At 39.4% G+C, this 27,875-nt stretch overlaps 1 protein-coding gene across 8 annotated transcripts in view; it reads left to right on the forward strand.

Annotated features, from left to right (window-relative positions):
• The window catches only part of LOC121314558 (C-C chemokine receptor type 4-like), a 46,398-nt gene extending 19,295 nt beyond the window's left edge, over window positions 1-27,103 (forward strand). The window contains exons 2-5 of one of the 8 annotated variants that reach the window (XM_041247957.1): window positions 5,502-5,569; window positions 5,939-6,059; window positions 19,562-19,902; window positions 25,489-27,103. In XM_041247957.1, coding sequence (XP_041103891.1) covers window positions 19,708-19,902; window positions 25,489-26,556 — 1,263 coding nt within the window. In that variant the 5' untranslated portion in view covers window positions 5,502-5,569; window positions 5,939-6,059; window positions 19,562-19,707 and the 3' untranslated portion in view covers window positions 26,557-27,103. The other 7 variants (XM_041247959.1, XR_005950119.1, XM_041247963.1 and 4 more) reach the window with 7 other exon arrangements.
• Window positions 27,104-27,875: the final 772 nt, after the last annotated feature.

Below are 27,875 nucleotides of genomic sequence, written 5' to 3' on the forward strand. Positions count from 1 at the left end.
AATGTAATAACCTTTTATATAAGATAATGATCAGTAAACTAGTTCCAGTAAATTGTCTTTACAGAAAGATGAAACAGAGAAAACAGTGAGGCAATGTGCTACAAGAAAACTGTAAGGCAGGAGCATGCAGTAACAGAGGAAACAAAAGTTATAGAAGGTACAGAGGGAGGCATGCGGCGATGACGTTTCTTCATGAAAGGATACGCAGGTGCGGTAGCTGTAAGGAGAAGCTAACCACCAAAAGATAAGTAATTAGTCCACCGCTGGAGGACCCGGCCAGCCTCTTCCCCTGGTGTTCCTGGTGCGGGAAGGAGGACCATCGTTGGCGGTCCTGCCCAGATGTGCCACCGGCAAACTGGTGTGGCCGGTGTGAGGAGGACGGCCACAACTGGGCAGGATGCCCCTACAACCAGGCCCAGGAGGAGGTGCAGTGTTCACCCCGGGCATTGGGGGCCACCCCACTACCTCCAGCACCACCACCTTCACCACCGTCCCAGGAGATCTGGGACTGGTTGATGCACCCTGAGGCAGACCTCGTCCACGATCTCCCCATAGTTATCAACACACTGTGGCGTCAAGATGGGGAGAGGTGGGAACAATGGAAGGAACAACACCACCCAGCATCCTTCCCAGAGGTTGCCCTCATGGTGGTTAATTACCTGGCGGTAGACATGGGAGATGCCCCGGTCACTCCAATAAAGAGGGGTGAGCCGTCGCTCCCAGAGCCAGAGAGGGGTGAGGAGCTGCCGTCGTCCCAGAGCCAGAGAGGGAGGAGGAGCTGCCGTCGTCCCGAGAGCCGAAGAGGGAGGAGGAGCTGCCGTTGTCCCGAGAGCCAGAGAGAGAGGAGGAGCTGCCGTCGCTCCCAGAGCCAGAGAGGGGTGAGCCGCTTTTCCAAGAGCCAGAGAGGGAGGAGGAGCTGCCGTCGTCCTGAGAGCCAGAGAGGGAGGAGGAGCTGCCGCTTTCCCGAGAGCCAGAGAGGGGTGAGGAGCTGTCGTCGCTCCCAGAGCCAGAGAGGGGTGAGGAGCTGTCTTCGCTCCCAGAGCCAGAGAGGGGTGAGCAGCTTTCCCGAGAGCCAGAGAGGGGTGAGGAGCTGCCGTCGCTCCCAGAACCAGAGAGGGGTGAGGAGCTGCTGTCATCCCCAGAGCCAGAGAGGGGTGAGCAGCTTTCCTGAGAGCCAGAGAGGGGTGAGGCATCAGGGGCCACCCCACTACCTCCAGCACCACCACCTTCACCACCATCCCAGGAGATCTAGGACTGGTTGATGCACCCTGAGGCAGACCTCATCCACGATCTCCCCATAGTTATCAACACGCTGTGGTTATTGGTGTTATCGCAGGATCAAAATACTCCCAGTTTTTTCCTGTACCAGCTTTATTGTTATTGTCTAATACAGTTTTGTAAGTTTTGCATGTACACCTGTGTGATTTATACAATGTTTTTTTATGGTAAGTAAACTTTTCTTTTTGTTTATTTAAAAAAGATGCAAATTACAAATATTGGTAAAATAAACAAAACTTTGCTATGAAGATTTTTATTTTCAAAAGTAGAGTAAATAAAACATTTTAAAAAACAAATAACGTTTTATAAATGTAATAACCTTTTATATAAGATAATGATCAGTAAACTAGTTCCAGTAAATTGTCTTTACAGAAAGATGAAACAGAGAAAACAGTGAGGCAATGTGCTACAAGAAAACTGTAAGGCAGGAGCATGCAGTAACAGAGGAAACAAAAGTTATAGAAGGTACAGAGGGAGGCATGCGGCGATGACGTTTCTTCATGAAAGGATACGCAGGTGCGGTAGCTGTAAGGAGAAGCTAACCACCAAAAGATAAGTAATTAGTAAGAACTGTGTCCAGAGGTCAGGTACATGCAAAAAGTAGGAGGGAACAGGAACAGCTGTAAAGGGAAATTGTGGGAAAGAAAAACACTTGCATAACAGGATACCGATGTGTACTGTCGTGTTGTATACTTACCCTGCAGTTGTGCTGTGCTGGGGCTACTTCAGATCATCATCCTCATCCTCCTCATCCTCCTGCAGCAGCAGCTCTTCATCAAGGACGTCCTCCTCCATGGCATCCATGCCTTCATGGTCCTCTACAAGGAGGATCCCAATTTCCTCCTCAGTCAGGGCCCTCCTCTTCAGTGACTGAATCAGATGCTGGAACTGATTCTTGTCTCCATCCATAGCCTGGCACACGCACAAAAAATGTTAAAATAAATACCTATTGTTATTATTATTATTATTATTATTATTATTATTATTATTAATAATAATAATAATAATAATAATAATAATAATAATAATAATAATAATAATAATAATAATGACTAAAGCTAAACAACGTCTCTGTCATTTACACACATACACAAGGTAAAAGCAAACTAATAATAAAGTAGATAACTTTCTTATGCTGGGGCATATTTGCATATTTTTTAAACCTTTTTTTTTTTAACTGTTTCCCCCAAGGAGAGGGGGGGGGGGGGGGGGGGGGGGGGGGGGGGGGGGGATTAGTTGTAGTGATTGGGAGAGTAACCAGCATAAAATATTTTTGAGCTACTTTTTCCTTTAAGTTTGTATTTCAAATAGGTATATTTATAGCTTTTATTGTTGTGGCCTGTTTGATGGTCACTGTAGTTGCTGTCCTGTCTCGATGGCAGCGAGCTGTGTTTATTCGTTTTTAAAAAGGGAAACTCTGGAAAGAACAGAAATGCAGCACTCTGAAACACTTTACAGCACGTTGATGCAGAGTCGTTATCGGGATGAGATGAGATGTCGGTGTGGTTCAGGTGTGCGTACCATGTGAAGATTTCTGGGGGTGCGTCTGGATAGGATACATGCTTTTTTTTATTGTTTTAACTGGCAAGCAAGCAAGTGTAAGGCACTGCAAAATAATGTGGCAGGGCAGTACTATAATGCACTATAAACAGATATGCTATATGCAGTGGTGCTGAACTTTAAGATTGCACTGTGTCTATGAATTCAGGACAGATGCCAGATGCCCGGAGGCATTAAGCCCTACATTTCGGGACTGTTCCGCCCAATTAGGGACGGGTGGTCACCCTACGTGGTATTTGCCCCAGTCAATCTCCTGAGGAAAAACAAATTAAAAAAATGAAAAAAAATGAAAAAAAAAAAAACTAAAATAGCAACGTATATAAATAAAACTAACTATAAGAAATAAAAAAATTAAAAATGATGCTGTTACGGTAGTTACTCGACTCTATAGAAAAACACTGCAGATTTAAAACAACAAAAATATATTTAAAGTTTAACCCTTTGCAGTCCATTTATTCAGCGCCTGTCAGGCACGTCAGGTCCAATTTATTTCCGCACAAGGCGTTTATTTTACACAAGCTGTTTAAAAGTAATTTTATTCACAGTAAAACTGGTTTGAAAGGCACTGCATATCAACAGGACACTCAGTACTGCATAGCCCCGCCCCACCCCTTGTTCGCTGTATTTATCACATATCTCTTCATAGTAGTGCATACTGATAAATCATCTCCTCGTCATTCGTTTTATCACCAAATTCCTCAATAATGCGATCCATTATAGCTGAAGCAGTTATCTTGTTTGTTGATGTCCATGTTATGTCTGTGGTGAAGGGACTACAGCTTGTTGGGAGGGACTACAGCAGCAAGTTGGCCCCCCTACAAACAGCACAAACGTTGAATTATTTATAATTTGTTTGTGCCATTGAAATGAACGTTTGTGCTGCTATAGTTTTTAAAATATTAACGATTCTTTTTTTTAGGGGAGTAACGTCACTCAGCCCCCCTACAAGGTCAGAATTGAACCAAACTTGTCTCATTCGTTTGTGCTGGTTTGTGCCGTTGAAATGAACACTTGTGCTATTACCCAGATAGCCGGCGGCATCGGGCCAGACTTGGCATTTCATCGGCACTGTTGGCTCATCATCGGTGTTGCCGGTCAATAATCGGGCCAGCACTAGGTCATTGTCGTTACGGTCATGTAATCAGCACACATACTCAGCACTGTCGGGCCAGTTCTGGCCCGACTGGTGATGAGAATAGATTTTCTCATATTGTTTTTTTTCTGCTAGTGCACACACTAAAATGTATTTCAATTGAGAATACTTTTTCTTAGAATAAGATGCAGTAATTCTGGCTCAGTGGGATTCTGGCCCGATGCCGCGCTCCAGAATCGGCCCAGTGTATCCGACCAGATCCTGACCAAATTGATCAAGATCAAATAATTGAAACCTGTTGGAAATAAATTACTTAATAACTGTAGAAACATGTAAAAAAAATACACCTATATTTTAATTTTGCAATGACACTTTTTAACTTCTTACTTAAATTCCAATTGATTGTCAAGAACAACAAAAAAAAGCTCACATAACTAATACATTTGCTGCAGATGATTACCCAACTAGGGAAAAAGGGAAAACAAAACGTTGCATGACTGTTCTAAGCCTTCATTTAGTTGGCTATCACAAGCGCCAGTTATATTTAATATTTCAGATACTGTGTGTGGTAGTATGTGCTCTCATGGCAATCAATTTCTACAGTCAATCGTATTCGATACCCTTTCAAACCCCTACTGTATGCTTGTATTGCTAATTTATTCAAAATCTTTTAATCTAATAAATATTTTGTACTACGCACGAGTGTTGCGCTTTGTGAACAGATTAGATTTTATTATTTTGGATGCATCTTGAATCGAGTTGCATCATCAGTCCTTACTGGCCACGTCTATTAAGCCAATTGTACGTCCACATGGATCTTCTCCGCGTTTTCTTTTTTTTCTGCGCAAAACAATGCAGAGACAACAGCGATCGCCTCCTCGTTTGAGTCCACGATTCTCCTGTATGATGTCTACGATTCTGCAATGAAAATAGGCGCAGTCCGCGACATGTAGTGTGTGTAGCTTGCAATCCCCAATCTACAGTGAGAAATCGTAGTTCAATCAGTAAGTGTGAGTGGTGCTGAGTCTCCCGATTGCAAAAATCATGCAGTGTAAGCCCGGCTTAACTTGGTAACTGTCACTTGTCGCTTATCGAGGGTCGAATGAAATAAGTCTCGATGAATTTTATTTTTAACCATCAATGTGAACTGTAATATTATTATATATTTGTGTAGGACGATAAGAGAAAATATTGTATGCACCGCATGTTGTAGTGTTAACATACAACAGGGAATAATAAAGTTAAAGCAGTAGTGCAGGTTTACACAGGTTTTGATTCCTATAAAACTTGGTAACTTAGCTAAAACAGATGTGTACCCTTTATAGGATGTTGATTAGACTGACAGAAAATATCTATATTTTGCCCATCAGAATGTTTTTTCTATTGTCTTCAGTCACAAAAGTCTCACTGTCGATTTTGTTTTTTTAATTTTTGTGTTTTTCTTGATCGAATGATTAAAAAAAAAAAAAAAAATTAAAAAAATGGAAAAAAAATAAGATTTTGGATCAATGTTGTGTGTTTTGCATTTTGCATTTTTTCTTTCTTTTTTTCTCTCTCTCACTCCATGTAGGTGATATTTCCTCCATGCTGGAGTTGGAGGAGAAACTGAGGAGTCAAACCGATCTGAAGAAGAGCTTGGTAATTTTAGCCATAAAGAAATATATACACATTTCTGCCCTTTTTAATTATGATATATAATGCTGTTTCTGTGCTTCTCAATTAGAATGAAAGTATACTCCAAACTAGTGATCTTCATTCCTGGTTTTGAGAGCTGCAGGGTTTTCACTTCAACCTAGCTGCTCTTAATAGCTTAACTTAATCAGTCATTGCGGTCTTGAAGTTTCCTATAAAACCTGCAGGGCTCCAAAGGTTCTCATAATCTGCCATATGGATTTCTTAAACGTCTACTGTTAATATCAAATCTGCGATAACTAACTATTACAGCTTTCTCTTGTCACACCTAATTTTATATTTTTTCTTGGGATGATTGGGGGAACAAATGTGAAGGAAACTGTCTGGAGATTGCTCAGCAAGACCATCAACAACATCCTGGCTCAACAAATGAACTGGACTGGTGTAAATGGAAAGAGAGCTTTTAAAAATCCAACATTAAAGGATGTTGTTTTTGGTAAGTGTGTTTAATTTTTTTTGTAAGGTGACAAGAGCTCCCATGATAATGCATTCAGTCTTACAGAGCTACAGGTATAAACAAAAATAATTAAGTAGACAGTTTTTTTTTTAATCCAGTTAGAAATCAATTTTAAAAGCAGTCCTTGCCAATGCTCAAGAAGGTAACACTGTTACTCTGTAAACTTCCTCTCCAGCACTGGTAAGAACATTTTTCTTTCAAAAGCTAAATAATTTGTCAGTTTCCCATTTTGAATTGTTATTTTTATGTGGCATCAACAAGAGTTTCCATTACTAAATGTTGTTAAATACTGTACAACAGACTATTGAGAAAATACTGTGATTAACAGTTGATATCATCTGTTGTTTAATACTTTTATAAGAACATAAAAGTAGCTTTGAAAGTAGCAAGCAAGTAGCTTTAACTGTAGTTAAATATTTTCCAGCTTAGCAAGTCATTATTGGGGGGAATAACTATTTACTTTTTAAAATTAGCTTCCCCAACACTGCCCTGAGGTGAATTTTTTTTACTTAATATAATTTGTTAATTTATTCTATTTTTGCTGTTAGGAGGAACAGCCTGGCGTCCAAAGTAACGGATGAGGAAATTGAGGGGATCATAAAAAGATAGTTCCAGCTAGCTGGAGACAGAGCAGGAGGACGGGGAGCAAGAGAAAAAAAACCCCAAAAAAACTGTAGACTCTAGTAACAGCCCACTGTAAATAACCCCCTTTTTCTATTATTTTTTATGCATTTGTTCTCCATTTCTCATTAATTAAACAGAATCTTTAAAATCGTTGATGTTTATTCACTTCATGTAATTGTAAATTGTAAATACATTGCGTTGTTTATTTACTGGGCGGCACAGTGGTGTGATGGTTAGGGCTGTTGCCTCAAAGCACCAGCGTCCTAGGTTCTAATCTGGCCTAGGGGGTCTGGCTGTGTGACCCCGTGCTCACGTGGGTTTTCTCCAGGTACTCCAGTTTCCTCCCAAAGTCATGCTGTTCAGGTTAATTGGTCAATCTAAATTGTCACTGTGTGTGTGTGGTTCCCTGCGATGGACTGACTCACTGCAACCCTATAAAGGATTAAGTGGTTAATGATAATGGGTGGATGGATGTTTATTCACTATGTGTGTCTTATACTTTCATTTCTTGAGTATATGAAAAAACCCTAAAGGCACTGGTGTTTCTATTATTAGGGCAGTGTCTCAGTGGCTTCTGACAGAAAACAAACTTCAAATCATTGATAAACTGACAAAGGGTAGTACAGTAAAACAGCAGTGGAACATGGAATAGGTGAACAAAAGAAGGAAACTGAGTTTTCCAGTGAAATTAAAGTGGAGTGGCAGGAGCTGATTCTGGGGGATCGCATTTATCACAGAACAGCCCCGACCTGCATTGAAAAACTTGAGCAGCAAGGTGAGCCAAGTAGGTTGCCCAGATGTAGCAGTATTGTTTTTTGTTTGTTTGTTTGTTTTGTTTTTTTTAATCCAAAGAGTTTCGTCAGTTTTCCCTCAATTGTAATAGATAATTATTCAATTAAAAATTACAAAAAGATAACATACCCTTAAGGTTCTAATGTGCTCGGGCTGTCCCTGCCTAGTGCTGTGGTAACATTGAGGGTAAGTTGTGATGTGGTCTTGTTTATTAGTTTATTTTATTTTTAGAAATGTTCGTATTATTCGATGTTTTATTTTACTACACATATTTTTTTTAATATAGACTGAAGTATTGTTTGAATTTGTCGTTGTTACTGTTTGTATAAAGTTTGATTTTGATATCTAATATGTTAGAAATCAACGGTACTACCGCACAACCTTGTTTTATTATATTGCAAGGGGTTAAGTGTCGTCACTCCCCTAAAAAATAATATTGTTAATATCTCAGAAATCATAATAGCACAAATGTTCGTTTCAACAGCACAAACCGGCACAAACGAAGAAGACAAGTTTAGTTCAATTCTGACCCTGTAGGGGGGCTAAGTGACGTCACTCCCCTAAAAAAGAATCGTTAGTATCTTAAAAACTAAACGGCATAAACGAATGGTATATAATTCAACGCTTGTGTTGTTTACAGGGGGGGCAACTTCACGGAGCTAGGGACTGTGCATATTGCTCAGGTCCGCCTCCGTTTTTTTTTTTTTTTTTTTGGCTTCTGTCGGCCTGAACGCTTTTTTCTTTTTTTTTTTTTTAATTTATGTTTAACCCTTTCCTGCCGACACATTTTAATATTATGACAAATCACATGATGACAAAACATACCATATCTCAGCTGTCCAACCAGCATCTTTTTTGTTTTTGTTTGTGTGCGTCGTAGCCGTGATTACGTGCCATATAATCATACCATTGGTTTAGGGACCAGTGCTTGACGTCTTTTTGATGATGTTAGTAATGGTCCGACATCGGACCAGAAAAAGGAAAAATTATTGGGTAAAACTTAAAAAACTCTAATTATTTCAAGTACTTGCTGTTTATGTGATGTGTTGATTAGCACTCTTGCAATTGTAAAATTGCAGATACAGATCTTCCAATCCGCTGCGCACTCAGTCGTAATGGCGCCAGCAATGACTCGTTTTTGTAATCAAAATATTGTATGTCCTACCCACCCTAGCCCTAAACCAATGGTGTGAATATATGGCCGGTAATCATGGCGAGGACCCACACAAACAACAACAAAAAAGATTGCTGGCTAAGATATGCTATGTTTTGTCATCATGTGATTTGTCATGATATTAAAATGTGTCCGCAGGAAAGGTGTAACATAAATTAGTTGCCCACTCAGGGATGTCAAGATGTGAGAAATAAGATATACGTTATTTAGTAAGTTCAGGATAATGTAGAACTTGGATTTCCTTGACAATAATCGACATGCACACAATATTTGTCACCTCCTCAGCCTAGTCGTGAAACATCAGTGAGCTGTCAAACATGGTTCTGGCACGTCCCTTTTGTGCTATAAGTCATTAGATCCTTTTGCATGGAAGACCTTGGTTGCAAGGGTGTGCGGTTCCTTGATGGATCCAGATTCAGTTAAAATGTGTTTTCCCACTGATGATGGGAATGAGAATGTAGAGATGGGAGCCCAGCTAACAATATTTAAGTTTTTGCAGCTGTCAGGCTTTTAAAGACTGTCATCTACACCTGTGAGCAGAAACTGACTCGCTGAGAGCAGAAACTGACCCAAGACTGTCACAGCTACAGGAAGCAGGCTGATCTTTGGGATACAAACTGAATATGTGAAACTGCAACAAATATTGTAATGACTGTAATGTGTTTTAGAAAATATATGTAGCAGATCTGCACAGGCTTGTCGTGGTGTTCATAGAACCAGTCGGAGCTGAGCCTGGCACAGAGTTTGAATCCTGTTGGGAACATGCTGAGTTATTAGATATGAATTGGATGATTTAAACTAACCTATATTGATTGAAATAATATGATATACTCTTTGTCAATAAGTATAGTAATACTGTATATACTTTCAAATAGATCTGTAAAACCAGTAGAAAATTTATTAGCAGTCTATGAAAGCACTTACTGGAAGGAGTCAAACTTGGTAGGCCTTATCATAAGGTTTTTTAGCATATTCCAGTTTTATGAGAAAAAAAATAGCCAATTTGTTTTGTTACTTTCACTACTTTCGGATAACAGAAGGAAGGTATTAGATTCTAATCAACACCAAACAAATTGGCAAAAGGCTAGAATATGTCTTAAAACCTGCTTCAGACTTAATTTAGTAAAATAATATTAGCAACTGTTATACTGAAGTAACTGAATTAGAAATACATGTTATAAAATCATTTAAAGTTAAACTGTTATACAGATAACAGTATTATTGTTGAAAAAACATATTACAGTTAAAAACGAAACTAACTGACACAGTCAGAATATTGTAATAATGGTACTGTGTTTTAAATATAAAACGGCATAAATAATATTGCAGCAAATTATGAACAGGTTACAATGATTTGAACCAATAAATCTGAACAAGTGTTGGAAGCCAGTAATCCAGTGCCAGTAGAAGCATCTGGGGGAACTAAAGATGGAGGCTAGGTATTGCAAAAAGGTAACCCTTGTTAGACTCAACAATATTTGAAAAAAAAAAGAAAACTTTCATTTTATTTGATTGTGTTGTTACTAAGGTTTTAAATTTAAAAAAAAAAAAAAAAAATTCTGATCTAATAGTAGAGTGACAAAACTCTCTGAAGAGAAATAGTATGTTTTAAGTATTTTGATCTAATAGGAAACATAATATTTAAACCAACAAGTGTTTTTGCTTGTTTCTGGCTCTACTGTAATAAAAATAGACTAAAAGCAGGAGTGAGCATTTAATTTAATCAATTTAAGAATGAGTTCAGTTTCATTCTCCAACTAAACAGTTGTACTGAGCATTCCACTAGTGAAGTGGCATCCAGTGTGATTTCTTCTCAAATAAGTACTGACTTTCTTTGGGAGAAAACTGGCTTCATGCAGTGAATTTGGAGAAGTGCTTACAGTAGTTTTTCGTATTAATCAAAACAATAGTTTTGGCAAGAAAACAGGGTGTCTGAATCCTGCTTGAGCAGGCAACTTTTAGAAAGAGAGAGAGGTCAGGCATAGTATGAGAATTGCACAGTTAAATAAGGCTGTTATACTTAACATGTTTATTATAGCTTAATTTTAAATGAAACTGAACTGACCACTGTATGCTTATTCAAAGGCGTGTGATAAACCTCTACAGTCTTTTTGTTCTACACTTTGTTAACACACGTTTGTATATGAAGTTAAACTGACCCATTGACAACACACTGAAAAGGTAACATAATATGAAGCTAAGAGGTTAATGGAATTAAATAGATCTGGTGTTACATATTAAAAACAATGCTATATATATATATATATATATATATATATATATATATATATATATATATATATATATATATTATATTTCATAGCAAGGACCCTGTGAACTCCAGTTCACCTATTTTTTAGGGAAAGGAGGGGTGGAAGATAGTGAACCATGAGCTCACATTCAGTTAATTTTGACAACAGAGTTTACCGGATCCTTCTAGAAAATATCATTAACTCAAAGATAGGAACTGTCAAGGCAGTTTGATGATCAGATGTAATTGGGACACCTGATGTATTCAATGGTTGGAAAAAGTGATAAAAACCAAGGTACAACCCAGTCAAGTATCACTCAACTTGCTAACTACATGTGTGGTCCATGCTCTAAGGATCTCTGAAAAACTGATTGCTGTTTGGTCGTATTCACAAGTCTCTGCCTTTTGAAAATAGTTCTTAATTTTCAATATATCCCTCACTACACTTCCATACACTGCAAGGTAAGCATATATTTGAATTTAATATCTCTTTTATATTTTTGCATTGCTATAACTAAGATATATAAATAATGTTTTAGTCTTAAAGCAAGTGATAGTGATATATATATATATATATATATATATATATATATATATATATATATATACAGTGGCCCAGTCAGAGTCCTGATCTCAATCCCATTGAGAATCTGTGGCACTATTTGAAACTTGCGGTCCACAAGTGTCATCCAACCAACCTGAACAACCTGGAGCAAATCCGCCGAGAAGAATGGGCCAAAATCACTCCGACACTGTGTGATATAAAATATTCTAGAATTTAGTGTTGGGCATTTTTAGGATTATGCATGCATAGCCTGAAGGCTAAATATATAATAACCATATTCGTATTACTATATTGAAGTACTAATGCTTTTAAAGCTGTAAAGCATTTGATCGCCCAGACTGCTTTTTACTTGGGATTTACAGTGGTCTGCAAAAAAAGCACTACTGCGGCTCTGGTCCACTGGTTTAGAAACTAATTTTGTTGAAGTGTCCAGTAAAAAAGCTCTCCTCTCACAACAAAGTCTACAATCCCACTTTGGATCATATTATCAGGTATATTATATTCAGGGAATATGTTCCACATGCTATTCAAGGGTGTTACACATTTGGTAGGCCAATATGATATTGATCAGTTGCATTTCCCCATTTACCATGTGTGACTTATATAGCGCAAGGCTATTCTTACTCATTATGGGATGAAATTTCAGTAGATATAGTTGGAATAATCCTAATAGTTCTACTGACACACAAAATCTATACAAATATTTCCTAATCAGTCAGAATAACTGTAAAATATTTTGGTAACCTTGCACACTCATGACAGCAGCTCATCAGCACACTAGTCAGTATATCTTACCTGTTCCCAACGGAGAATTAGGTTATGTAACATCTTTAACAAGTGAAATATGTTATTCCTTAACATGTCTAGAATTCAATCTAACTACATTATAACTTTTATAATTATAATTATAATAATTTACAAACTTTCTTGAACAACTTATTTGTTCATTAAGAGAACTCAATCTCTAAGACTGTATCCATGTGACACGTCATAACACCTCTGGCAATGAAAGCTTTCATACTTTCTGGAAGAAATTGCTTGCTCACCAAGATAACTAAATCTCCACATGAGAATTAAGTAATCATTGTATTGATCCATTCATACCTTCATGTTACATTATATTCTTTTGCACACGTCAGTCTTGTTACGAATCAAAATCTGACCTGCCCTATCAGTATGTGTAAAAAAACACTAACATGAACAATTGAAAAGTGAATGGGACTATGGTAGTTAACATACCAGCCAAAGTGTTTCGACAACCTTGCATTCATCTAAAACATTTGGACCTAACCCACACGGTTTGAACTTACACAGTATAATGGCAACGCAGTTTTGGACAACACAGTTGTGAAACACAGTTATGCTACGTAGGAACTGACTTTTGCTTGCAGCCTTTTACACAACGTACCTTTAGAAAATAGTGCAATAATGGACTTTATAAAAAAAAAACCTTGCTTATCAGCAAAATGGAACACTGCAAACTTTCACAAGAGAAAGAATATGCAGTTGTGTCACACACCTATGAAAAAGAGGAAATCAGACTGATAGCAAGCACGAGGACTTGCCACGGAACACAGGATAAATATGGATGCGAAACACAAGCAAAATAGACTCTTTTGTGCAGAAGATGGCCATCTCCCGAATTAAGTGATTCATTTGTTGCTAAATCGTGAGATGGTCACCTGCATAAAAGCCTGCAGCTCTCTCCCCTCAATGTGGGTGTTCAGAAGTGGAGAACGGGAGAGTGAGAGGAGAGATTAATTTAAAAGAAACTTTTAGATCAGTGAAGGCGATTGCCCAGCCTAACTTTGGTTTTGTTGTGTTTTGTGTTCGAGATTTATTTTATTTTATTTTATCTTTTATTTCACTCTGTGACAAAGTGTTTATTGTTTAAATATTTTATTTATTTTTGTATTTAAAATAAACTGCGCACCACGGTTCTCTTTTTGAACTGCAGTGCCTGCCTGTTTGTGTTTTCAGTTCCTCCTTCTGGCCTGACGTCACTGCTCAGAGCCATTTCCTGTCACACGTGGTGTCCAGTGCAGGAGTACTTTGGAAAAAGTATTGCAGAAGAGGTACTGCAGTTTTTTTTTTCATTTTTTATAAACTTTTTGGAGTAAGAGAGAGTATGGGAGGAAAGAGGAGGATGGGAAAGCACCTGCAGCAGCAACAGAAGGCAAAGAAGGAGATCAGCTGGGAAGCTGTCCTCCACAGTATAAGCAAGACCTACTGTTGCTGCATCTGTGGGGAGTGGGGGCATTTCCCAGTTAATTGCCCCCTCCCTGAAGAAGAGGGGTCTTTCAGCAGCTGCAGAGGGGACATGGACCTGGAGTGGGAGGAGCCCAAATGTCCTGCATCTGAGTGGGAGGAGCCTGAATGTCCTACGCCTGGGTGGGAGGAGCCCAAACATCCTGCGCCTGAGTGGGAGGAGCCTGAACGACCTGTGCCTGAGCGGGAGGAGCCCCAACATCCACAGCCCAAGAGGGTGGAGTCTGTGCATCCACAGCCCAAGAGGGGGGAGTTGGTGCGTCCACAGCCCAAGAGAGGGGAGTCGGTGGATGCACAGCCCAAGAGGGTGGAGTCTGTGCATCCACAGCCCAAGAGGGGGGAGTTGGTGCGTCCACAGCCCAAGAGAGGGGAGTCGGTGGATGCACAGCCAAAGAGGGTGGAGTCAGTGCGTCCACAGTCCAGGTACCCGCCAGCAGAGGTAGAATGCCTAGAGGTTCCACCTCCACCGCCATGGGAGGACTGCTTGTCACTCCCACCTCCACCAGCAGAGGGAGAATACCGGCTGGTTCCACCTCCACCGCAATGGGAGGAGCTTCCACTTCCTGATTATTGATCCAACTGTGCTCACTGGGATATCCAAACACTTATTATTTTGTACCCTTTCCCTAATCTATGCATTTGTATTACTTTATCTCTAACTTCTGTAGAATGCTCTTTGGTCTTCGTTTTCCTTCAGATTCACAGCCTTACCAATGATCCTTCAACAGTGGGGTTTTTATCCAGAAAATGTGACAGCAACTTTAACGGTTCACAGGTGGAGGCCAATGGTAAGGTAATTGTGTCCTCGTTAAGGCAATTTTTTTCATCGGTACAAACTTGGAGCGTCCACAGCACAGAGGTTGAATACTTATGCAAGCAACAGATTTCAGTTTTTTATTTTTCTTAAAAATATTTCCCAACATAAAACCAATGTCACCTCACAATAATTGATTCTGAGTTTCAGTGTTTAAAAATAAAATATCAAACAGAACGAAATTTCAATGTACCATTTGTAATTCGATAATATGAGAGAATTGGTCAGGGGTCTGAATACTTTTGCAAGGCACTGTATATATCTAAAATGTATTTATTTATTTTCCTTGTAGTCACATTGAGATTAAAACCTCTTTTACGAGTGAGACCTAGCCAAGCAGGTAGCAGCAAGTCAGTTGGACAACAAGAACAAATACACAATAAAACACAATTAAGACACAGGCAAATCACATTTAAAACAATCAAAATACACAAAAGTAGCCAACTATTTAAAACAATTACAACTCTCAATCACAAAATCATACAGTTTACTCTTAAATTGCAATAAAGATATCTGGGTCTGCAGCTTTAGTTTGGGCTGGAACTCATTCCAGGACCATGGGGGGCATAATAAGCAAAGGATCCTTTACCAGCCTCAGTGTGCACATTTGGGATTTTAAATTGAAAAAAAAAGAGTGAGATCTGAGGCTGTGGTTACTATGGAAAGCTATAAGGTATTCATTTAAATAAGAGGGTAATTTACATTGAATAGCCTTATATGCCAGAATATACCAGTGCTTCAACCTGCGTAAAACCAAAGAAGTCCAGTCTACCAAATTGTATAATATACAGTGATGGGTTAAATTTTGTATTTGTAATGTGCCTCAATGCTGCATGATATAGCGAGTCCACTTTACCTAAAGCTGATGGTGATGCAATAGTCAATTTGCGGCAAAAACATACAAGCAATAAGCCTCTTTATTTGTTTCCCTAATAACATAAATAACATGTTCATATCATAGTGACGTTTATAGCGTATTCCCATGCCCAACAGACGAGTGTGGAAACATGCACTCACCACTGTCCAGCACACTGCCTTCCTTGTTGTGCAGGTGTTTGTTATGTTCTTTTAATACGGTCCTATTAGCATATGGTAATGCATCGGTAATTAGAAACGTGATGCAAATGTATTCTAGGTGGACATTCAATATGCATATAGCGCAATCAAATTTGAATTGGGTGAAAGCCCAAATTCATCTGAATATACCAATATCTGCACGATAATTGCGATGCGCTAGTTCCAATTACTGTGTACCACTTGCTCAAATAGTGTCGAGAGCAACAGTCCACTTTGGAGTTGGGTACTGTGACAGAGTAAGAAAGGATCAGAACTTTAAATTTCCCTCCCGATCAGAAAGGGCGTTCTGTAAGATTGGTGGCATGCTTCTTCCTAGATGGACCGCTTTGACGGTAAGCGGAAACCGGAAGGTGACCATATTAGGGGGAGCATGTAGTTGCACATACCTGAAAGGACTCTATTGCAAGCAGCTGTGGGGCGGCCCTGCAGTGGAGAAACCATGGCGATGGGGTGCTTGCAGGGAGGAGTTTCTGGTTACAAAGGGGAAGCAGCTAGATCAGTACTGTCCCTTGCGCTGACATGAGAGCTGGAGTGAATGAGCGTGTGTTATTGTCTGTCTCGTGTTTTTGTGTTTTTTCTAGAGGAGGAGTGAGTCTGGAGCTGCAGCCACAGAGCCAACACAAATCTCGGAGCATGTCCCTCGCAGCACAAAACAGCACAGCACAGCACTGAACACGCATCACAATCCCTGAACGAAAGGAGCACAGTTTCGTGCACGGAGGATTGTGGTTAAGGAGTGCTTTATTATTTTATCAGGACTGAAACCTGCCTTATTTCTCCCCGATATCATAGTTGGTAGAGAGGCGGACTGTTTATTATTTTTGTGTTATTTTTGTAAATAACCACAGATATTTTTGGAAGAATCCTACCTGGGCATTGGATTTATTACCGCACCACTCACATCCTGTTTACAAATGGTTTTAGAGGTGGGATATGAAAGATGGACCCCAGGATTTTGAATACAATGTTGGAGGCACAGGCACGGAGGCATGAAGAGAACTTGGCAGCGGTGATGGAGAGGATGCATGCCATGTTCCTCGCAGCCAACCAGAGGCTGTATCAGCAGTGACTCCTCCAAAACCAAAAGTGGTGAAGATGTCACTGGAGGATGATCCCGAGGCTTACATGACATTCTTTGAGAGGCAGGCGACAGCAGCCTTATGGCCTCGGGAGTGGTGGGCTACCCAGCTGGGACCCAATCTGATCAGGGAAGCCCAGGCAGCCTACCATGCTTTAACCCAGGAACAGGCCTTGGATTACGACCTGGTGAAGAAAGCCATACTCCAGAGACTGGATATCATGGAGGAGACACACCACCACCGGTTCCAAGAGTACCAACTCCCTAAAGTCTGACCCAGAGTGATGGCCCAGCAGTTGGTGGACCAGGTGACCCGGTGGCTCTGCCCTGGCGAACGTACGGCTGAAGAGGTGGCTGAGTTTGTCACCATCGAGCAGTTCGTACGATTGCTGGGGCCAGAAGCCAGTAATTGGGTCATTCGGCACAGACTGGCTGAGGGGTACGAAGACTCCATGCCCACACCGCTGCTCACCCTGAAAAATGCAACACCGGTGCCTGCCTTTAACAGACCCCGGACAGCCTGCCCAGGATCAGGGCCCCCTCAACCATGCTCCCGTCATTCCGTGATCAGCACCCTCTTGGTCCCCAATGGGCGGCCTCACTCCACAGCATTGGAGGCCAAGGTCGACCCCCAGCTGGGGTAGAGTAGGGGCCCCCTCCCTGCTGTCAGGTCGACAGCAGGACAATCAAGCTTCGTGGGCGCCCTCTACCTTGGAGTGTTACCGGTGTCATGGGGTCGGCCACCTTGCCCGAAATTGCCCCTCAACAATGGAGTGTGGTGCGGCCTCGCATTTCACCAGTGACCGGTAAGTCCAAGGGTAATGATTGGGAGGGACCTTGTATTATTAATGTGCGGGTTGGTGATGTGAGTACCCACGCATTAGTGGACTCAAGGTGCGGGCAGACCTTAATCTCAGAAACTCTCTTGGAAGGGGTACCTTGGTGGTCACGTGGGTTAGTGGTCATCTCCTGCATCCATGGAGATAACAAGGATTACCCCCTCACTAAATTAGATGTGACGATTTGTAGTCACATCTGCCGCATAATCGTGGCTGTGGCAAAAAGGTTGCCTTACCCAGTTATTTTAGGTCGAGACTGGCCAGATTTTGACATAATTATAAAAAAAGGTAACAGTCTCTGGTAAGACCATAGATGCAGCAGGGGAAGCTATTGGAAGTATATTACCTCTGCATACTGATCTGTTCCCCTCCCGGTTCCGCCCAAAACTAAACAAGAGAGAAGGGTGGAAAGATGGGAGGTGCATTAATGAAACAAGGTTGGGGTTTGGTGGGAGACTCCTCTGTGTCTGACGCCGGGGACAGGGGATTGGGATCCAATGTGACGGACTGGGCTTGATTACTGAGACTCCTAGTGTGAGGTTACAATAGCCCCACTCGATATCTCGAAAGTCTGGGACTAAATGTTGATTTAGCATATGAACAAAAAAATGACCCTACGCTGGCTAACATCTGGGGACAGGTTCGGTCTATCGAGGGGAAGGAAGCAGACGGGAATCGGCTGCTCACATACCCTCATCACATTGTACTCGGGCATTTACTGTATAGAGTATCCCGAGCCCCGAGCACAGGGCAGACTGTAACACAATTACTCGTTCCTTAGTCTTTGACATGAGATCATGCGGTTGGCTCATGATATCCCTTGTTCGGGCCATCTAGGTAGCAAAAAGGAATGAATATTGGTTCGATTTTACTGGGCTAGAGTGTACAGCGAGGTGAAGCGATATGTGGCGACCTATAGAGAGTGCCAGCAAGTAGCGCTGGGGCAGGTTCTCCCAGCCCCGTTGGTTCCACTGCCCCCGAATAATATCCCCTTTGAATGGATTGCAGTGGATATAGTGGGCCCATTGAGCCAGTCTGACTCTGAATATATGCATATTTTAGTAGTGGTGGACTATGCGACCAGATATCCGGAGGTAGTACCATTGAGGTCCACTAGTGCATTAGCAATTGCAAAGAATTAGTACAGATCATAATGAGAGTAGGGATCCCCAAAGAAATTCTGACTGCTCACGGAACTAATTTCATGTCACAATGTTTAAAGGAACTGTGTAAATTGTTACAAATTCGGTCTATTCGGACCTCTGTTTATCACCCACAATCGGATGGTTTGGTGGAACATTTTAACCAGACAACCAGTTGACATTTGTCAACCAAGAGCAGAGACATTGGGCTAAACTCCTTCCCTACCTGATGTTTGCAGTGAGCAAGGTGCCTCAGAGCTCTACTGGGTTCTCTCCCTTTTTGCTGCTATACAGGAGACAACCACAAGGTGTCCTCGATCTTGTAAAAGAGGGATGGGAAGAGCAAAATAAAGATTAAAAAAATGTCGTGAAATATGTAATTATGTTGAGAGATCGCATGCAATTGGTTGGTCATTTGGCACATAAGAACTTAAAACAGATTCAGCATCGCCAAGAGCAGCAATACAATAAACAAGCACGAATTCGGACATTTCGGCCAGGAGATAAAGTACTGTTGCTACTTCCCACGTCAGAATCTAAACTGTATGCTAAGTGGCAGGGACCATATGAAGTGATGTGGGCAGTTGGTAAAGCAAACTATGAAATTAGACAACCCTATCGCTGCAACAAATCTGAAATTTGTCATATCAATTTATTAAATGTTTATAGCTAATGACAGTATAGAAGAGGATTTTGGTCCCTCTGTCAACCCACCAGCTACAGTTAACATTCTGATGGGGGAACAATACTTCCTGATCAGAAATGTGAACTTTGCGGGTTAGTGAAACAATTTTGTAATGTTTTTTCTAACTTGTCTGGCAGAACTAATATGATTAAACATGCTATTATTACTCCAGCAGATGTCACAGTCAGAGAGAGACAGTATCGAATCCCGGAGAGCCGCAGAGGTGCAGTTGGCCGGGAGGTGGGGGATCGAACTTGGAGTCATTGAGCCTTCCCGGAGTGAGTGGAGCAGCCCCTTCCCTGAGCGAGTGGAGCAGTGATGGTGCCTAAGAAGGACGGCTCCACTTGGTTCTACGTGGATTTCAGAAAGGTTAATGCCATCTCCAAGTTTGGTGCATATCCCATGCCCCGTGTGGACGAGCTCCTTGACCGACTGGGAGGAGCGCTGTTAGTTTCGACTTTTGATCTGACGAAGGGATACTGGCAAATTCCACTGACCCAGAGTTCGCAACAGGTACCTATACAAAGTATTGGGGGTGGGGCCTGCAGCTCCCTCAACGTCTTCACCCAGGTAGAAGCAGTGTCACATGAAGACTTTGACACCATGTGCCGTGCAATTGCTTAGTGTTTAGGTGCCATCATAATTGGTAATGACAGTATGGCACACCATAGCCAGATACAGATGGAGCTCATTAAGTATGCATTACAGGGAGGTGGATGAATAGCAAGCTGTGCTTGTCCATGTTATGTTACGATATTGATGATGTTTGCATCAACTACGATGCAGTGTTGAACGTGAAATAGTACCAATTGTGTATTTGAATGGTCCGTATGTATGTGTGCAGGATATATTGTGTGGTCTTGTCTGCTGTTCACACAGTACATACTGTGGCAACATCAATGATAGCAGCTTGTCTCATTACTAATGGTGACTGTCCATCATTCTGCATTCTCGCTTGGCTGTTGTGTGCAGTTGCTATATTGATAGTGAATGCGCAGACGGTTTTGCGAGGCACAAACAGATTTGCGAATTGCTAAAAAAACTGCTGTATCCCAATGCCTTGCAATTGCTTTGTGCCTTTTTGGAATATCTCTCATTTTGTGCCAAAGCACTATTTTTTGCACAAATTCAGCGAGGGGATTGCGCGAAGATCGGGCCCAAAGTGTTTAGTTGAAGTGATTGTTTATATGCCTTTTTTTTTTTGCAAAGTTAAATAAATGCATTATTGTTGAATTGCATGCATTTTGTCCTCGTTTCTTCCACAGGCAATTGTTATAGAGTTGTATAAGTAAATGCTATCCTATGATATATGTTTTTCCTTCACGCTTATTTTGCTCCCCATAGAAATATTTTTATACATTTTATGTATGATATTGTAATAGTATAAACTGTTCGTAATTAGTTAGGACCTCATTTTCATCAATAATATTTCACTTATTCGTATTGGTTCAAAGTAAAGGGATTATGAGTTATTTGTATTCACTTGTAATGTTCTAGTAACTGACGAGTTGCCCCATATAGCGAATATTTTTATCCATTATCTTACTTTTGACCTTGGTAATATTATTGTTCAATAGCTGTTGTATTTTGATCTGTTCTTATCAATTGTTTTATGATATACATTTATTGGTCATTAAATGGTTCATAATTATTTTGATTGATAAGGCTGTTTTGAATAGTTTTAAAGAGTGATGTATTAGATTTTACACTAATATTTTAATTTTATATTACTTTATTATTTTATTTGATTATTTATTTTGGCTATAAGATTGTAAATTAGTTGTTCAGTTCTTTCATTTGACATTTCAATATTTTGATCATTTATATTTTGATAATTTAATAGTCTTGTTAGTAGAACGTGTTCCTATTTGCTCCAGGTGCAAGTGCTAGTGTGGTTGTCAGTATTGTGCATTCCATATATCTTTGTCATCAGTGATATATTCATCCTTGCTCATAGTATTTGTTTTTGATATTGTAATTTGACTGTCCAAAATTAGTGAGTATTGTTCTATTGTAGAATAAACTCTTTTTAAATGACTGAGCTGGCATATTGTATTTTTATTTTAGTTTCTCTTTTTAGTTGTACATAGTGTTTTACAAGTTAGGGATCTACACTCGGTCGGTCAAATGATTCCGGAAACCTAAACACGTCAAGAAAATCAGTTGTAGAATTTATAGGTTACTTGCAGTATCATTCTAACATCCAAAAACACATCTGTATTGTTCAGTATATTACATTCAATCAGTTTCAGAAAATTACTAACTGGTTAATGTCAACCTGTGTCAGTCAGTCTGTGTGCTTGTTCCCTGTTCTCTTCAACCACATTACACAATGCCATGTGCAGACTATCTCTCTGATTTACCAATGTGTCAAATTTATTTTCCAAAGTATTTTTTTCACAGACCACTGATACAAATTTCAACTATAACTTGTCACTTTCCTGAATTACCAGAATTAACTCCTGTTTCTTTTGCAGTTGTTATTTCAACTGAATTGGTTTCTTCAGGTCCAATATTTTTAGTTTGCTTTAACTCCTTCAGAGTAAACGCTAACTGCTTTGACCATTTCCATCTCTCATCCAAACCAAGTTTCCTGTTATCAATTTGAGAAAAGGTTTGTTTAATGCCATGCTTAAAATCAACATCCAATACACTTTCAACGTGAACAGGGACTTCATCCTCTGTTACAATCCAGGCTAAATGTTCAAATTCACAAAATAGCAGTGCCATTGTTATTCATAGTACCAGCAAAAACAATTACATCTAATTACTTTCAACCAAAATCTGCTTTCAGCTGATTCTGCACCGCCCACAATCACACTTTCACAGAATCACTCACAAGCTGCAGTTCAGGGGAGACAAGCAGGGCATGCCTAGTTTGCTGACATAGTTTGTGAGAGTCAGAGTAGTATTAGAATAGTGTAGAATAGTGATGTAATTTTAGTATTTCTGATCATGTGCGTTTTAATAAATTATTTCTAAATTATTGTCAGTGCAATCCAATTAATTTCAGTTTATGATCTCCTAACCGTTCCTCCAAAATGTAGTGAATTAGGTATATAATTTATTCTCTAGTCACCCAGTCAGGAACGGCAAGATGTGCGAAATAAGACACACTTTATTTAAGTTCGGGATCATGTAGAACTTGACAATAATCGACAACGTGTCAGAAATATAAAACAATATTTTATTTAAGAATAAAAAGGGTACACTATTAATCTAATATTACAGAAAGGAAAGGCGATTGGTTAGAGATATGTGTGAATAGTATACAGTTGATTGATTTCTTCATCAAACGATTACAACAACCACAACATTATTAGCATACATGGGTAATATACTAATATTAAATTATGGCTGGTCACACAAACGAAATACATTTCTCACACACTCTAAAACAGGAAGTTATATTCTATGCCTAGAACAATTTATCCACTAACTTGATAGCATTAGCTACAGTTAATTTCTCGAGTCATAAATTGTTTAATATTTGATATGTTGAATGGTTATTGATTTTCAATAAATAAGTCCATCTTCTTTGGTGCTGAACATGGCAGTTTCTTCTTTCTCTGGCTCTGAAGTTCACTGAAAATAACGGAGACAGTTGTTCTTGTAATAGGCATTGTGTTTCGTAAGCTCTCAGCAAACAATAGCTCTTTTCAAAGGATGTAGCTTGCTGATTTCCAGTAGTCTTGAAACATTATCTTCGACTTGTCGGAAGATTTCCGACTAGAAATAGTTGATCAGATGTAAACTCATGTTCAAAGTGTGCGTTGCAATTGAAAAGTTGTTTTAAAAATGTGTTCTCGTTGCAGTTCTTCTGTACGGCTAGTACATGAGCTTAGGCCCAGCTGCTGGCTATGCTTCAGTTCATTTTGTGTAGCGACATAGATATAAAGACCTGCTTTCAGATCAAGGCAGCGTCCTGTTTACTGGTTCAGTCTCTCATAGAGCAAAGAGCAGGCCTCTCTGCAAAACTGATGTCAGCCTTCTCAGACATGAGCAGTTCAGTTTCCATTTAATTTTAGACCTCAGAACCACTTCCCTTTCTTTGCATGTCCCAATCTTTTTAAATTAAGTGCCTACCCATCTTGATTGGATGGTTGAATTAATGGGTGGTATTCAGCATCATACAATGTGCCTAAACTCCTAAGCTCCTCACGGTAACTCCTCCTAATCCTTGCCCACAGCTCATGATAGACAGTTCAACCAAATTTCCTTTGTCTTGCAACTGTCAAAAACAAGTTTAAACTGTATACATTACTATCCAGCAAATAACCTGATTTGGCTGTCTCGTACGCTACAAAAGTTTACAGTAGATAGAAATGGCACACAATACTGAAAATTACTACAACGGAAAAGCAAGGTTGGCATTATACTTGTTTTTTTATATATTAACAGTGTTTTTTCATTTGTGAAGACATGTGCACTCATAGGGCAACTAAGAAATTACATATTGTAACGACCCAGCGATTTGCATCGTTGCAGGACATACTGACTGTCCTGTTTGTTTGTCCTTTATGTTTCTGTGTTATATGTCATAATGTTTTTCTGTGCCACGCCACTACACAGTCTGTCTGCGCTCACCACATGCATTTGCACCCCCAGAATGCTGGCGGGAGATTGGGGTCTGAATGGCCTGCCGGGGATTGATGTTTAATGCAAGGAGATAAATAGGAGTGCATGCCTGAGCATGATGGGAGAGATGGAGAGTGAGTGACAGAGTGAGAGACAGAGCCAGAGATTGCCTGAGTGAGAGTGAGAGGGAGACTGGAATACAGCACATAAGGAGAGGTTTTTATTAATTTGTTTTACTTTGGCGTGGTCCATGGCAGACAGTGGTCCTTTAATGTTTATTTGTGCTAATAAACCGCTGAATTCGAGCACAAAACTACTGCCTGTGTGGGGCCTGCTTTCATTTTATATGCGACACTACAATATCATAACCCTTTTTCTTTTTAAATGGTGCATTTTTATGTGATTTAAAAAATGACACATGCTGTGAAACAGCGCCAAGATGGGAGTGTTACTGCAGAACGTTTGTTTAATTTTAAAAGGAATCTTAGACTGGTATTTTACTCCAACTGACAAATTACATTATAACGACCGATAAGTCATAACTCTAAAAGAAACTACATTTTACATCATTCAAAGTTACACATATAAAGAGATGAATAAAAAGTATCTTGCCCTGTGTGAAGTTACTGTCTCTCGATACTGGTATCACACTGAGAGGTTTGTTACAGATGCTCTGTTTGGACTGAGCCTCATAGCTGGCTGTATTTAATACTGACAGTGCATAAGCTTGATCTGAAAATGAATGGTAAGAACAATACTACTGTAGAAACCCCACCAATACGTTAAGTTGTGCATTTAATTACATTGTGGTACTTTATGGTGTGTAAGTGCTCCCGCAACAGTGGCATCAAGGTTATATATACTGGACGTGCTGGTGTGTGGGGGGCGGTCCAAAGGATTGATTGTGTACTTCACTAGACATACAGGCAGTTAGATAAAGTACATTAAGTCTCAAGTTTAATAATAAGTACTGACCTCTGGTTCCGACACTTGGATCATCTTCTACACAAGGGTGCCTGTGCTGCTACGGAACTCTCTAAAAATCTCTAAAAAGTGTGGCAGTGCTGCTTGTAGACAACAATGTGAGAACAAATGTATTTGTGTTTTTGTGTGATGTTAAATGCTAATTATAATACCATATTATTTCCAATTTATTTCAAGTATGTATCCTTGATTTATCAGAGTGTCTAATTTCCACAAGTAAAGAACAAATATGTATTGTACTAATTATAGCAGGTGGGTTGCCAAGGAAGTGAAACATTTATACTTTAACAACTATACACCCATCAATGTGAACAAAATGATAACTCATCCCTCAAATTACCCAACCCCTTATTTGTCACCGCACAATCCTATATAGGGGAGGCTGCTATTGAAAAATAAAGAATTAACTCTATGAAAAAACTTCCTTTATTACTCTTTCTGATTTCTTGGTTTTAGATATGGTAAGTTATTTCTGAGTCATTGCTTATATTTTCCTGTTAATGTACTGGTAGTAATGTTCTTGTTTTTCTTTGATAGAATGATGAACACACTACAATGGAGTTGTTAAGCACTGGAAATGCAGCTTACCCAACAGAATACTATGATGACAACTTCAATGAAGGTTATGTTTATCTCTGTGACATTGATGGTTTAATCCAATTTGGTGAAAAGTTTGTACCATGTTTCTACTACCTGGTTTTTCTGCTGAGCCTGCTAGGGAATGGATTGGTCTTGTACATCATTTTTAAATTTGAAAAACTGACAACTGTAACCAACATATTTATTCTCAACCTGGTCATCTCTGATTTGGTGTTTGCATCTTCTCTTCCATTCTGGGCTTCATACCACTCTTCTGAGTGGATCTTTGGAAGTACAATGTGTAAACTTATGGGCAGTGTATACTTTATTGGTTTCTATAGTTCCATCATGTTCCTGACCCTGATGACTTTTGACAGGTACCTAGCTGTAGTTCATGCTGTAATTGCTGCAAAGAGAAGAAGGATTGTGTATGCTTTAATTTCAAGTGCTGTGGTTTGGGGCATAAGTTTTGGGGCAACCATAAAAGAACTTGTTCTCTATGACATTAGAGAAGATAATGGAAGGGGTACTGTATGCGAAGAAACTGGATATCCTGCAGACTTTATGGAGAAATTGAAGCTAGTGGGCTATTTTCAGCAAGTTATGCTGTTCTTCCTACTTCCTCTCATTGTTGTTCTGTATTGTTACTCTAGAATAGTCATCACAGTAATTAAAACCAAAATGAAAGAAAAGTGCAGGGCAATAAAACTCATATTCCTCATTGTAGTGACATTCTTCCTGTGTTGGACACCGTATAATGTTGTGATATTTTTAAAGGTGCTACAAATCATGAGAAGCTCTACTTCAGTTGACTGTAACAATGACCTTGACTATGCATTGTACGTTACTCGTAATATAGCTTACTTGTACTTTTGCGTAAATCCAGTATTTTACACATTTGTTGGTAAAAAGTTCCAAGGCCATTTTACCAAACTGTTTTCAAAGTGGAACCCTTTCAGGATTCGGTCTCAAAGCAGTCACAGTGGTAGGACTAGTGATCACAGAAACCCTCAAACTTTGATCTGAGTTATTCAATTGGATACTACAAAGTTTGTTTTACCTTGAAGCAATGAGTAAAAAAAACATCCATCATCCTATCATAATGATATTGTTTAGACATTATTTACATACACACTAGTTTTGATGTTTGTATAATATGATGGATTCTTTTTTTATGTGTATAAAGTGTAACTGTCTTTTTCATAAATACACCAAAACTGTACATATAAGCTTGTAATTCCATGTTGAGTTTCTGATGACACTGATAAATCACGTGTGCTATTGCTTTCATGAATCTATATTCCTCCAGAAACCCTTGTATCATGTACATTTGATAGTACATTATTACTTATATTACATGAAAGATCATGTATAACTTGAATTGTGTGTTCTGCATTTTAACAAGGAAATGTTTTGACTGTGATGCTTTCTGTCAACAAGTGACCAGCTACTGTATGCCTTGCTTGGGCAACCAATAAAAATTATGTTTGTAAAAAACAATGTCTGTATGGCAAAAAAGGTTTCTCATGTCCTATGCAAAAATTTTTAAAATTAAAATAAATATGATTTTGGACTGGAATATTGGTGTTTGTTAATTGTCTGTATATTTTTTTAAAAAATGTAAATAAGTCTATGACTAGAAATATCCGCATTGTGCTTTTCTTAATTTAATGGGTGAGTCAATGCTTTTTTCTTCCTCAATTTTTTTCTTCCTTATTTCTAACCTGGAAAACAATGATGGATTTAATGCATAAAAAAAAAAAAAAAATACATTTGTATGAACACTATATTGTTTAAATGTACATATACTATGTACCTGCATTGTGCTACCCCTCCTCTCCTCTGACCTTTGCAATGTTCCTGGATTGCATCTGCATATAATTGTACAATCAGTCAGCTGCTTTGTGGTGATATCCATAATAGAATGCAATCTGCAACAGAGTTTCAATGTTTTATTTGTAGTTATTACATATCTGCTCAAAAGGACCAATCCGCTTAATGCGAAACTTTTTTTGTGAATGCAAGGGTCTAGTTTAGCATGCTGCAATCAGTACTAAACTAGATATAGTTTAACTGATGAATGAACTAATCATGAATGGTGAATCAAGTGGCCTAAAGTAGGTACGTTGCAAATGTTTTTCATTGCACATTGCACTACTATCTTTATGTTGTTTTCACTACCTAAACATGTACTTATATATGTAATTGCATATAGTGCTTTATTTAGTACTGGCAGAGGGAGAGCTGCTAGCTGTGCAGAAAGTACAAAAACACCCTGTTTTGTCTGCAAAATTCTGAACGGAATTAAGAAAAACTGACCCTTTGTTTATTCTGGCCCTTCATCG

This window comes from Polyodon spathula, chromosome 4 (assembly GCF_017654505.1).
Source record: "Polyodon spathula isolate WHYD16114869_AA chromosome 4, ASM1765450v1, whole genome shotgun sequence".
NCBI classification, from domain to species: Eukaryota; Metazoa; Chordata; class Actinopteri; order Acipenseriformes; family Polyodontidae; genus Polyodon; species Polyodon spathula.